This window comes from Brassica napus, chromosome C3 (assembly GCF_020379485.1).
Source record: "Brassica napus cultivar Da-Ae chromosome C3, Da-Ae, whole genome shotgun sequence".
NCBI classification, from domain to species: domain Eukaryota; kingdom Viridiplantae; phylum Streptophyta; class Magnoliopsida; order Brassicales; family Brassicaceae; genus Brassica; species Brassica napus.
Genome location: NC_063446.1, coordinates 10,059,605 through 10,072,930, shown reverse-complemented (window position 1 = coordinate 10,072,930; position 13,326 = coordinate 10,059,605). Strand labels below are relative to the sequence as shown.

General features: G+C 36.6%; 2 protein-coding genes across 3 annotated transcripts; one reads left to right on the top strand and one right to left on the bottom strand.

Annotated features, from left to right (window-relative positions):
* The first annotated feature begins 5,727 nt into the window (after positions 1–5,727).
* On the top strand, positions 5,728–7,858 carry LOC106387989 (thioredoxin-like fold domain-containing protein MRL7L, chloroplastic). Of its 2 annotated transcripts, none has more exons than XM_013827949.3 (7): positions 5,728–5,831; positions 5,914–6,038; positions 6,147–6,307; positions 6,386–6,939; positions 7,239–7,320; positions 7,430–7,541; positions 7,621–7,858. In XM_013827949.3, the coding sequence occupies exons 3-7, from the start codon at positions 6,152–6,154 to the stop codon at positions 7,737–7,739; spliced, it is 1,023 nt and encodes a 340-aa protein (XP_013683403.2). In that variant the 5' UTR covers positions 5,728–5,831; positions 5,914–6,038; positions 6,147–6,151; the 3' UTR covers positions 7,740–7,858. The 2 variants fall into 2 exon arrangements, with proteins under 2 accessions (XP_013683403.2, XP_013683402.2); XM_013827948.3 differs by having other exon boundaries at positions 5,730–5,831; positions 6,383–6,939.
* Positions 7,859–8,872: 1,014 nt separating this feature from the next.
* Positions 8,873–12,689, bottom strand: LOC106387990 (acetolactate synthase small subunit 2, chloroplastic-like). The gene is made up of 12 exons (XM_048752431.1): positions 12,341–12,689; positions 12,048–12,261; positions 11,870–11,953; positions 11,676–11,744; positions 11,491–11,574; positions 11,207–11,359; positions 10,959–11,045; positions 10,510–10,614; positions 10,298–10,420; positions 9,863–10,015; positions 9,610–9,675; positions 8,873–9,245 (listed from the first exon to the last, which is right to left on the bottom strand). The coding sequence occupies exons 1-12, from the start codon at positions 12,565–12,567 to the stop codon at positions 9,156–9,158; spliced, it is 1,455 nt and encodes a 484-aa protein (XP_048608388.1). The 5' UTR covers positions 12,568–12,689; the 3' UTR covers positions 8,873–9,155.
* Positions 12,690–13,326: the final 637 nt, after the last annotated feature.

Below are 13,326 nucleotides of genomic sequence, written 5' to 3'. Positions count from 1 at the left end.
TTTGCAGTGGGTTTGGTTGCTCAGTAATCTTCGCTTTCTTCTTCGACTTCGATTTCGTCATGGTTCGTTACGGATGATGAAGAGGGGCGACAAAAAACAAAGGAAATTGGAGAAAGATGATGAAAGCCGAATAGGTGGGGAGGAGATTGTAGAATCAAAAAGCGGCAGGGCCTCTCGATTCTCATGTTCTCCGAAAATTGATGAAGAAGATATGGAGGCGTTCCCAAGATTAGGTTTACGAAATAGAGGAGTTCACGAAAAGGGAAAAGTAGATCTGGTATTAGCAAGTGGGAGAGAGAATATAGGTCGTTTGCGAAATTCAAAAATTGATTTATGATATTGCAATTTAGAAATTATTATTTTATCAATAAAAGTTGGATGGGATTGACTCGTTAGAGAAGAACTAGAATTAGAAGAGAGTGTAGTTAAAGGGCATGTAAGACATTGCACATAGATAAAGTGTGCCTCCAGCTAGAAGTGTCTCAATGTGTTATTGGAAAGACATAATGTGTCTTAAAGAGTAAAAAATTCTATAAAAGTTACATGATTGTTGGTAAATAAAAATAAATTTTATTTTTACTATAATTTAAATTCAGAGTGAATAATATAAAATGTGAAAATATGAATATCAAATTTAAATTCTATTAATATTTTTTAAAAAAAAAAGGTTTGGAGTTCATATATTCTGTGTTTAAGAGGTCACAGTTGTAGATTGATATGAAAAACTACATGATTATTGCTAACTGCAATTAATTTATATAAAGTTATATGATAGTCTTCTTTTTTGTGCAACGAGATTATATTAAAAGCAAAGGAAAGATAAAGGGCCGAAAACAAAGCTCAATACCCAGATGTTCAAACAAGTACAGAAACAGAAGAGATCAGAGCCCGTTTGGCTAAACAGTCAGCCTTTTGGTTTTCTGATCGTGGAACAAAGGAGAAAGAGATAGATTCAAACGCCGAGGAGATCTGCATGATATCTGAGACGATACCGAAGATTTCTTTAATCTGGAGTTTGTTTTGGATTGCTCTGATGAGCGTTTGACAGTCTGAGTAGACCCTGATGCTGGTGATATCGAGAGATGCGACGGCGAGGAGACCCGATCGGAGTGCAAGAGCTTCGGCCATAAGAGGAGATTTGACATTTTCCGTGCATAGCGATCCGTCGTGGGTTTGTGTTGATGTCGGCGTTGCAATGATCCATGCCAATCCTGCTCTCCTCGTGGTAACGTTCCAAGATGCATCTGAGTTACAAGTCGAGCTATTGTCAGTGCCAGCTTCGCAGCGGAGTCGGGTTCCTTGAGGTAGAGCTCTGCTTTTTTGTGTTATCGTGCCTTGTGCTTGAATCCATTCACGTGCAGAGACTAATCCTCTAAGCATGGCTTCCTTAGGGTTGAGAGTCTTATCTTCGAAGATCAGTTTATTTCTCGCCGTCCACAAAGACCAGCAGATCCAGGGGAGGACGGGGGATGATATACCTGATGGGGGGAGACAAGAGACCTGTCGAAACTTCACCAGCATACTCTGGAAATTATCATTTGCTTCAATGGAGGGCCGTGTTGTGAGGGGGACTCTTTGCCACACTTCTTGTGCAAACGCGCAGTTGAAGAAGATATGCATTGGCGTTTCAACTTCTCCACATCTTGTGCAATTTACATTGGTAAGTAAGCCACGTCTCTGAAGATTTTCCCCAAGTGGGATTGCTCCTTTGATGATAGACCACATAAAGACTCTTAGCTTTGGTGAACACTTTGCTGACCAAACTTCCTTTATCCAGTTAAACTCTCCCATAACCGCAATAGGATGGGCGTGTCGAGGAGTATTTGCTGCTAGATTATACCCCGATTTTGTGGAGTATATTCCTGACGGTAACGGTTGCCAGATATAGATGTCTTCAGCGCCTGTTTTGCTTGGTTTCAGTGCTTGGATCTGCTCGCTCAACTCAGGTAAGACCTCTCCTATCCTCTGTTTATTCCATTGTAGATCGCTTGTGAGCAAGTCCGAGACCCTGAGGTCTAGGTTGTGCTCATTGATAGGTCCAAACGGTTTTAGGTTTGAGTCAAGAGAGATCCAAGACTCTTTCCACACACTTGTGTTCTGACCATTTCCTATTGCCTTTCCAATATTGTCACGTAGGAGATTTCGCCCATGAACTATCCCTCTCCATCCATGTGAGCAAGCCGAGGGTAGTTCAACCGTAAGAAAGCTCCCTTGGTGGCAGTATTTTCCTTTCAGCACTCTAGCTAGGAGACAGTCTGGCACAGATAAGATCCTCCAAGCCAATTTTGCAAGAAGAGCTTGATTAAAGATTTGGATATCACGTAGGCCTAGTCCTCCCATAGCTTTAGGTGTTGCCAAGTTGTCCCATGAGACCCAACACATGCTTCTTTTTTCACTAGACGAGTCCCACCAAAAACGTGTTAACGCTGATTGTATCCTTTTACAGAGGCTGAGGGGGATTTCGAAACAAGACATCGTGTAGGAGGGGATGGCTGTGAGAACAGATTGCAGCATCGTCAGCTTCCCTGCTTTGGAGAGGAAGCGGGATGACCAGTTAGATGCACACTGTCTTATTCTGTCGACGATGGAGGTAAATAGATCTTTTTTCTTCCTGCCAAAATGTTCTGGCAATCCTAGATACTTGCCCATTCCTCCCTCTCTTGTGATTCCTAGGATACTTTTTGCAGCTGTCTTTACTTCTTGTGGTGTCTTGCTAGAGAAAGTAATAGCTGACTTTGCTGTATTGACTTTCTGGCCTGACAGAGCTTCATAATCCTGCAGGAGTTTTGACAGTGCGTGGCAGTTTTCTGGAGTCGAATGGCAGAACATCATTGTATCATCTGCAAAAAGCAGGTGGTTGATACGAGGACTACCCCTTGCTACTCGGATACCTTTTAAAGACCCTTCTCTCCCGGCTTTTCTGCAGAGACCAGAGAGGACCTCGCCACACAAAATAAAGATATAGGGGGAGAGTGGATCTCCCTGTCTTATTCCTCGGTAAGTCTTCTATCATAAATAATTTATATGAATTATGTTCTCATAGTTTGGTTAACTAAATTTTTGTATTTTTAATTTAGTTGTTTGTTATAGAAACAATTGAGTATGAATGTATGATATGTCTCGACATCAGATTGGGGTCCAGAACTAAAATCAAGATCCAACTCATAAATCTGTAACGAGAATGGCTACTCGGTTTGTAAAGTGTATCATTAAGTTTTGTTTTTTTTTTGAACAACCATTAAGTTTTTGTAAGTTTATAAAAAAAAAAGCTACTCGAGAATGGCTACTCGGTTTGTAAATTCTCCAAATAAAAAAAAAAAATTCCAAATCATTGACAGTAAGAAAATGTGAATGTAGCTGGTCGCAATAATATGTGCACCCAAAAAAAAGCTGGTCGCAATTATTTTACACGACTCTGTGTATTGACTTGACTATGTAAGCGTTGATAAGTCAAAGTCTACGCTGCGGGTTCCACACAGTGGGAATGCCACCTTTTTCTCCACGTTTGAACTTTATTGTTATGTTCCACACATTTTATGATTATCGTTTCAGTCGGTCTTTTAGGGGATTTATGTCTATCAGTTCGTTGTCGTAATAAAGATTCCGAACGGTGAGAGTTGAATAAGTCGTGCGAAGGAGACTGACAAAAGATGAAGATAAACAACCGGAGGAGATGCAAAATATGTAATTAATGAAACAAATCCATATTAGGCAAACTACTTGAATTTGATTATAGCGAGGAGGATCGCCACCTGGAACGGACATCACTTTGTTCGTATGTTTGTTATGTCAGTAACATACATTCTTGGCTATGTGACTATACTAGGAATCAAAAGAATTTTCTTTCTGTATATATATTGTTTGCGAGAGAGAGAGAGCCAAGACTTTATTTTCCTTTCATATGGGCAAAAGCTGCCCCTAATCACATCCTTCAGTTTTTTTATCTATACTATTATTTGTGAAATAATTATTCGTGTTTGAACTCTCACATTAAAAATTAGAGTGGCTAAATACACTATTATCCTTAATAAATAATTAAATTTATAATATGTGAATAATTTGATATTTATTTTAAAATTTTGAGAACATAAATAATAACTTATATTCTTATTTTTTGAATTAATAAGTTATAAACTAATAAATATTCGTATGGAAATAATGCCCACACAGTTTGATCCATATTCTTAAAACAATTCCCGGGATGAAAGAAAAAAAAAGTCTTGAGGTTTAAAGAGGTTTCCAACTTTCAATTTTTAAGCGATTAGTATATATGAATCACCCGGTTCCAAACCTTCTAAAAGTATAAGTATATATATATATATATATCATTCAGTTCCTAAACCTTATTTTCAGGGCAGTCCTGGGTAAAACCAAATGAGATATTAACATTAAACCTTCTAAATTTTTGAAGAAAATTACATAGATATATGCTCCTAAAATTTTTTTAAACTTCCAAATTGATAACAGAAAATTTAAGTTGAAATATTTTATAAATCGCATATGACCTCCTAAATCTCAGGGTTGGCCTACTTAATTGTTTCAAGTCTTATAAATCTCAGAATAGTTGACAATTAGTTTCTTTTTGGGGTTTCAAATTATGTGTGATTAAAAAAGCTCAAAAATAAAATTATTGGTACAATCAAAGAAAAATGACACAGCAAAAAGTATACTCTCTACTTTTTTCATGATAGAAGATGTTTTGAAAAAAAAATGTTTCAAAATACATAATGTTTTAATATTGTATAGTAATTTTAATTTTACTGAAAATTTTGTGACAAGTGATTTTTCATAATTTTATGATGATTAGTTGAATTAGTTTTAGTTTATATTTTAATCCTACTTTTCAGAAAAATATATGTTTTAATTTTTGTGTCTCCAACCAAAACATCAACTATTTCAGAATAAAAAGAATATATATTTTCTCGGATTTCCAACATAATCTAAATCAGAACAAAGTAAAAATCATCTTCTGGGGAACCAATCACCAAAACAATGCGACTTCTCTTTTAATACATCCTCATATTCTAAAGAGATATGGGAATTTCGTTATATCTGATTTTTTTTTATCTATTCTGAAATTTAGAAAAAAATATTTGGATTTTTCGGATATATTTTCTTTTCAATTTTAAATTAATATATTTGAAATTCTACTAAATTTGGGATGCGACTATTTGGATAAAAAATGTTTTCTAAAAAAATCTACAAACAAACTTCTCTAGTTTATTTTTATTCGTTGTTTGAAGTTCAAAGGGTTCTTTTCTTTTGATTGCTATAATTATGATATATATTTCAGTCCTAAAACAAAATATGTAATTAAATTTTAGTATTTAAATTCATTTAACCTAATTTATTTTTTAAGTTATTCTTTGAAAATTGTGATTTTTATTTACTTTTACTTCGAATCATTTATTTTATAAATCATATAAATGTGGTCGACTGCTATGTTGGCCTTGAAAATGTGCCAAATAATCTGCATTTAAAACCTATCAAACTTAGATTTAGCTGTTTACGTGGCCAATCAACATAAATATCTAATTTTCATTGCGAACGCCCAACTATATTTGACGCTGGTGGACAAACCTCTAAAAGATTAGTTGGCTAGGTCTTGACATCGAAATATCCAAAAAAAAAGTATTTTTGCCAGCTTATAAAAAAAATTTAATTATTAATATACTCCAATAGACAACCAAAAAAAAACTAAACAACAATAATTGTTTTTACATTTGATAATATATTTCCAGAAAACTGGAAAACGTATTCAAAATTATATCCGATGAATAATTGATAAGTCTCAAATTTTGAAACAATTGTTGAAACACAAATAATAATTTGTGAGTGACGTGTCATTTCCTTAGTTGACGTTTTCTTTTGTTATCCCCAAAACCTGACAGTGTTGAGTGTTCTTCTATTAAGGGTTTTACAGAGTTTTTAGGTTTGGGAAGACGAAGAAGAAGAAGAAGAAGAAGAAGAAGAAGAAAGCACAATCAATTACAGTTTTCTCAATTCGAGCTTCAGATTGTTGCCCGTCTCAACTCCAGGTTCTTGAACTGATTCAATTCCATTTCGAAAGACCGTCGCGAGCCTTTTTGATGTGTAGATTATCTTTTAGTTTCTGTGTGTTTTGATTTTTCATCAATCTCTTTCAGAGGGAATGATTCTCCCATACGCGACACGTGTCACTTGCCCTGTTAACGGATTCATCATCCCTTCCCCACTATTTTCCGGCGTCTCTGCTTCTGCCCTTTGCAAAAGAAACGGTTTTGAGGTTTCTTCTTCGAGATATGAGTGTCCTGCCTCGGTGAACATGGTTAGCTCTCTCTCCTCTAATTTTGCTTACATAAGTTCCAAACTAAGCCAATTTGAAACCTTTTGTTTCGCTTAGAAGGTTAATGCTATGAGGTCTAGAAGAAACGTGAAAGCTTTTGGGCTGGTTGATAAACTTGGGAAGAAGTCATGGAGAAACAAAGACAGTGAAGACGATGATGAGGAGGATGAGGTGGAGAAAGATACCTCTGACAAAAGATCAGCAAGCCTCGATGATCCTGAGGAGAGACGGGAGTGGAGGAAGAAGATAAGAGAGGTGATTGATAGCCACCCTGATGTCGAAGAGGAAGAGATTGACATGGTGGAGAAGAGGAGGAAGATGCAGAAGCTTCTTGCGGATTACCCTCTCGTTGTCAACGAGGAGGATCCTGATTGGCCTGAGGATGCTGATGGTTGGGGGTTTAGCTTCAACCAGTTCTTCAATAAGATAACTATTAAGAACGAAACGAAGGATGATGATGAAGACGATGGTGATGATGATAAGGAGAAGGAGATTGTTTGGCGAGATGATAACTACATACGACCGATTAAAGATCTCACGACTGTTGAATGGGAGGAGGCAGTGTTCAAAGATATCAGTCCTCTCATGGTTCTTGTTCACAACCGTTACAAAAGGTCTGTCTGTGCTCTCTTTGATTGCCTCACACCTGACGTTGACAAAATTTTATGCTTGGTTTTGCTTGTCAAATTGCTACACATTTAGAACTGTTTTGGTAGATTAGGTTCTTATACTTGGTTAGTTTCTATACTCATTATTAGTCATTTGGCTGTTTTGTTTATGGACTTGATTCACTTTAGTGATTAGATGTTTCAGCCTTTACTGTATTTGAAAACAAATATGACTCTCTTCTTTCAATCCCTGACCAATACTGTATTTGGTGTTGAACTTTGACATGAGTATCGGCTAATTTCAGGCCAAAGGAAAACGAAAAATTCAGGGAAGAGCTAGATAAGGCGATTCAGGTCATATGGAACTGTGGACTTCCTTCACCAAGAGTGAGTTTTGCACAGATCTCTTTACTAATTTGTAAAACCATTCTTGGATCTTGCTGTATGTTTTGGTATGTGCTTTAATCCTCCTGTCCTGGGTAATTATTGCTTCCAGTGTGTTGCTGTTGATGCTGTGGTTGAGACAGATCTGGTCTCTGCTCTGCAAGTATCTGTGTTCCCAGAGATCATCTTCACTAAAGCTGGAAAGATATTATACCGTGAGAAAGGTAACGTTTACCATACCTGAAACCAGAGCCTCTAACCTTTTTGTTTGTACTTAGAACAATGTTTTGGATATATTTGCAGGCATTAGAACAGCAGATGAGCTCTCAAAGATCATGGCTTTCTTCTATTACGGAGCTGCAAAGCCACCTTGTTTAAATGGTGTCGACTATTCCCAAGAACAGATTCCTTCAGTTGATTAGTAAGTGTTGATTTAGAAAATAGGCTTTGTGATTATGTAAACTAGTTTCTTCTCTAAAAAATCTGAAGAAAATGTATGAACTTATGAAGAAGAAGTAATCAATCTTTTGAATTTGAAATATCTTTTCTTCTTCTTTCTCAAATTGCTACTATAGAACATTATGAAACTTCTCGTCCGTAAACACTTATTATCGTCTGTTCTCCATTTATTATCCTCTAACGGCGAGTTCTCCGCTGAAGGAGTGGCCGTCGTCAACGGCAGAACCGGTGGCGACAGAAGCAACAGGGATGATTACTGTCACCATTATTGTATAATATACTTTACCTAGGTAGAACTGGAAATTTTAATCATTGCCCGCGGGTCCCGCCCCGTTTGACCCGCCGCGGGGCGATGCGGGTCGAACCATTTGAAATTTTTAAATCGCGGGTACGGGTGCGGGTCGAGATTATTTTGAGCGGGGCGGGTGTGGGTCAGCCGAATTTGAATCGCGGGTACCCGCCAACCCGCAAATTAAAAAAAAAAACATTTTTGAAAAAAAAAACATTTTTTCGTAAAATATATAAAAAACAATAAATATTTGTATAATTTTAATTATAAATATATTTTTTTAATAGTATTTTTTAAAAATAACTATTATATAAATAAAAAATAATTATTTTTAATTAAAATAATTATTATATGATTAGAAAATAATCATTTTTAATTAAAATAATTATTTTTAATATAATTAATATTACCCGCGGGTTTGGCGGGTTACCCGCGGGTTTTGGCGGGGCGGGTGCGGATATAAAAGTTTTTGTTTGCGGGTTATGCGGGTCGAGTTTTTGAATCGAAAAAATGATTCGATCCGCGGCGGGGCGGGGCGGGTCGGGGCGGGTTGACCCGCGAACCCAGCACTATACCTAGGTGGAATAACCGCTGACAAAATTTTGACCAGGAGATTGTTTTTTTTTTTCCGTAAGTGAACCACGTAAAAAATGATTAGTTTCTTAATTTAGATTTTCCGGTTTTGACCAGTAGATTGTTGTTTTCCGGTTGGTGTTCAAAGTACACTTCCGGTTCAGTCAACGACTACTTAGTCTTGACTTTTACTCTCTAAAACATTTGCAAAGTCGGTCCACAGAAACTTCTATGAAATCAAAAGTGTGATTTATTCATCCCAGGAGACAACTACCGGGAAAAAGAAGGCAGCGAAGATTAATAATCCTAACAACTTTTTATTCTCAAAATAAAGAAACTGAAATGAAATTCACAAAGTCCCAAAACATATCTACACAGTCTCTCTGGCTCGGTCTTTGGGTTTGTGGCTCATAAAAGTGTGTAATGGAACTTTTTATATTCAAAAGGTCTTTTTTTTTTTTTTTCTGTTTTGCTGTTTCATGGATACAGTTTTGTATGCTACTCTACGATTGGGTTATTAACCAGTTAAAGGGAAGGAGTATCCACGAAGATACTTAGAGTCCACTCCTGATTCACGAGCCAATGCCACACGCCCTGTTCTTGCAACCTGTTGATTGAGAAACATCATAAGTTATACAAGGAACAATGCCTGTCAAACTGATTCTTTTCCTAAGCACAGCCTGAAGGGGTAGAATACATTAGAAAATGAGTCCAGCTTTTGTTATTGATTTTACTAGACTAAGGTGTTTCACTCCTGTTTCTAAGTCAACAATACTACAAACCTCTTAATGTTTCAACTTTATCTGAACAATTTGAGCCTTCTCACTACGGCTAAGGATTTTTTTATTATGTGCTATTGCCTGTTTTAATTTGGATTTGTGGATGACAACAACATCAATGGATTTATTAATGTTATGGCTTACAAGTTATATAACATTGACTAAGAGATGAAAATAGATTGCAACACTAACCTCGCATATACCGTAAGGTTCCAACAACCTTTGCAGTGCAACCATCTTGTCAAGATCCCCAGTAAGCTGTATCCACATCAAACAAATTCAAGCAACAAATCCAAAAAAAATATATTTTGTTAAACGGAACTTTGGTTGTGTCAAATCTATCTAATGATACGTAACTTTACAGATGTCCAAATGGATTGGATCGCTTATCTGATTTGCAACTACACCTCAAACGAAGTACCAGTTTATGAGAAATGCATTTTACCTGCAAAGTAATTGTATGATCGGATACGTCAACAGCTTTTGCCCTGAAAATACTAGCAATGTCCAGGACATCTCTTCTCGCAGCAGCGTTCACAGCAATCTTAATCAGCATCAGTTCTCTTTCAGCAAATGGCAAATGAGTAAGATCATGGACCTGCAGGCATCCCCACAAAATTTTATAACTGCTTGGAAAATTATGGTACAGACAAATTATGGTACAGACTATTCATCAAGCTTGTACAATTAGCTATCGTGGAAATAAATGTCCCACTGCGAATAAACAAAAAAAGACCAGAAAAGATGTAGGAAAGTCCAAGGATCTACAGTTTAAACTTCACAGAAATAGCTAAAAGGTAAAAGAGCAAAGGATCGAGCCATCAAGAGCATTCAGACTGTTAAAATATTTAGAAAGACAGTTGCTCTTTTGTGATCCTACCTCATGTACATCTACGAGTTTATATAGTTGCTGCACTAATTTGCTGACTGATTCATCTGTTGCAGGAACAACTGTTGTAATGCGTGAAATGCCCTGTGCTTCAGCATGTCCTACCGCCAAGCTCTGAACCAAAAATAAGATTTAGTCAGTGTATCAGTGAATTCCAAGCACATTCCGTGTATGTGTGTGTGAGAGAGATATAAAGACTATGCCTGAATATTGTATCCCCTTCGAGCGAAAACACCAGTTACAAGATTAAGGACTCCTGGAACATCGTTTACAAGCAAAGATAGAGTATGTGACCGTAGTCCACTCGTCTGAAAGATCAGAAAAGAAGAATTATAACGAAATGAAACAAAATCACCTAGAAAAAACTGTCAGCTATGCAAATGAATAGAAACAATCTCGACAACTAATCATATCTAACTTTAGATATAGGAAAATGATTCTTCCATACGATATTAACAGTAAGAATTACTCATACTCAAGAGTCCTAGACAACCTGATTGGACAAATAAGTCCAACTCTTATAATGCAAATTAGATTCTGAAGCCTCTACCATTATGCTGCATATAATTATTAAATCATCATGGCACGCGTACCTATGGTGGCATCTATAAGATCTACGTATATATATTATATTAGCAACAAAGTCACTTACATCTTCGTCCGTGAGAAGTCCCCAGTGAGCGTCAAGAACACGTTGTACCTTTAGGTCAGAAGTTGACTCAACGGGATAAACATCTCCCTACATTTAAAACAAAATATAAAACTTTTAACACTGGAGGATTAGTAAACTTGTGAAGAATTTAATTTAGATAGTGTCAGAAAACAAAAGAGCATTTATTTGAATTGCATGCGTCAAGCATGTTCTCCTTTGAGAGATGCACACTAGTTTGTAGTACACACCCCTGCTGTTGTTTCACTTGGAGGGACTATAGCTCCTGTTTTGCTACCTCGAAGAACATTAACAGGTGCTTGCTCCTTGAGATCTGGATAGGATGCTGCTGAGAATCGCCAAAACGGAGCAGTAGCACCCATCTTTTCCCTTCTCAGTGCTATCTGAAAAATCGGCATTCCACATTCCCTAAATTAGTGAAAGTCAACAAGATTATGTCTTTTATGTCATTAGAAAGCACAAATAAGATGATACTCAGAAGCAATACAATCTAGTTACCCCATAAATCCACTACCTTTCCTGTCCTGACAATCTCTCTGATCTCAAAATTTTTCAAATTTCTTTCAACAGCAATCATTTTCCCAGGATCTCCAGTTACCTGCAAGATAAGCTTAAAAGTGAATGCTAAACAACTAAAATTTGTAAACTAGAGCAACCAATTTGTTTATCCTACTTCTTCATAATCTTATGCAAATGTACCTCAATAGTCAATGCGTGTTCTGCAATGTCTACAACTTTTGCTCTGAATGTGTCAACTAGCCACATGATCTGTAAACTCATCAAACATAGTCCAGTCAAAATTTGAAAGAAAATAAACTCCACCTTTATACTGAATCCAAAGCAACAAACAAGTACATTAAAGTCTAATTTTCTCATAGGGCAAGGAAGACTACCTCAGCCCTGGATTCCGGATCTGCATTCACTTTGACAAGCATCAGTTCACGCTCCACTTGCGGCTCACTGGAGATATCCTCAACCTAATTATCAACTACAAACTCAATTCAGGAATTTTGCAAATTTAAATCTTCAGCACAAAAAATGATAAGTGTGATGATGTAGAAAAGTTACAACCTTGAGAACATTAACGAGCTTCTGAAGCTGCTCGATGACCTGCTGAAGCACCCTTTCAGTGCCGGAGACAACAATGGTGAAGAGAGCCTTGTCTCTGTTGAGACCAACAGCAAGACTCTCGATGTTGTAACCTCTCCTCGCAAAGACTCCTGCGATCCTGTTAATCATCCCGCTTTCGTCTCCAACGAACACTGAGATCGTGTGCTTCCTCACCCTTAAGATAGACAAAAAAAAGTATCCAATGATCAACAAAACAAATGAAAACGAATTCAAAAGGCGACTATTCAATGTACTTCGATGTTGGTGGAGCATCGGAGACCCTCTCGTCGACGCTTCTAACGATTTGCTCCGTTCTCTTTCCCGTTTCGTTGTCTCGGTTCGAAGATTTACGGGAGAAATGAGAAATCTTCGAAGGGAAGGATACCCGCCGCGTCGAGGGTGTGAGAGAGGGAGAAGATTCGGGAGATGACGATCTCAAGGAGAGAAGGGATGGGGAAGAGCTTGCGGAAATGGCCGCCATTGAAGAGACGAGGTCCAAATTTTTGAGACGGTATGAGAAGTGAAAGGTACTACTGGCACGCACACTCCCTTAACACAAACGCAATGACATGTTTTTTTTTGGAGAGGTGTGTTTGTGTTATGGCTGCGCAAAATATGCATAAATTATCTTTTACAAGCAAAAATATGCATAAATTTTGATTTCTATTCATTATACTCATCAAAGCAAATACTAATATGTCCTATTCGCAAAAAAAAAAAACGAAGTCAATCACAAATTCTAATGTTTTTAGGAATAAATACCAGATCCGATCCGTTATACGTACATATATGATATATACATTTATTTAAAGAATTATATAAATAATATATTTTATATAAGTTTTACAGTATTTTTATTTACTAAATTTATTATATTATTTATTAGAATTTTAAAAGTAAATAATTTTTATGTTTGTAATAAAATATTATTATTTTGTATTATTTGGATTATTTATTTATTTTTATGGTTCGAATCGAATATCCGGTCAAAAATCTAAAATCTATTGGATATTCGGATGGCTAGAGATCGAATCGAGTCAGATAATTGATTATTCGGACAAAACATATCGGTTCACGAATACCTTCAAAAAAAACGGATATGGATATCCGATTCGTGTCCACCCCTAGTTTGTGTAACAGTTCGGTTTCAATTAGATATTTCGGATTTTCAAAATAATTAAATTAAAAATATAAAATCCTTTTTAAGTTTTTACATATTCGGATCAGATTTAGTTCAGAT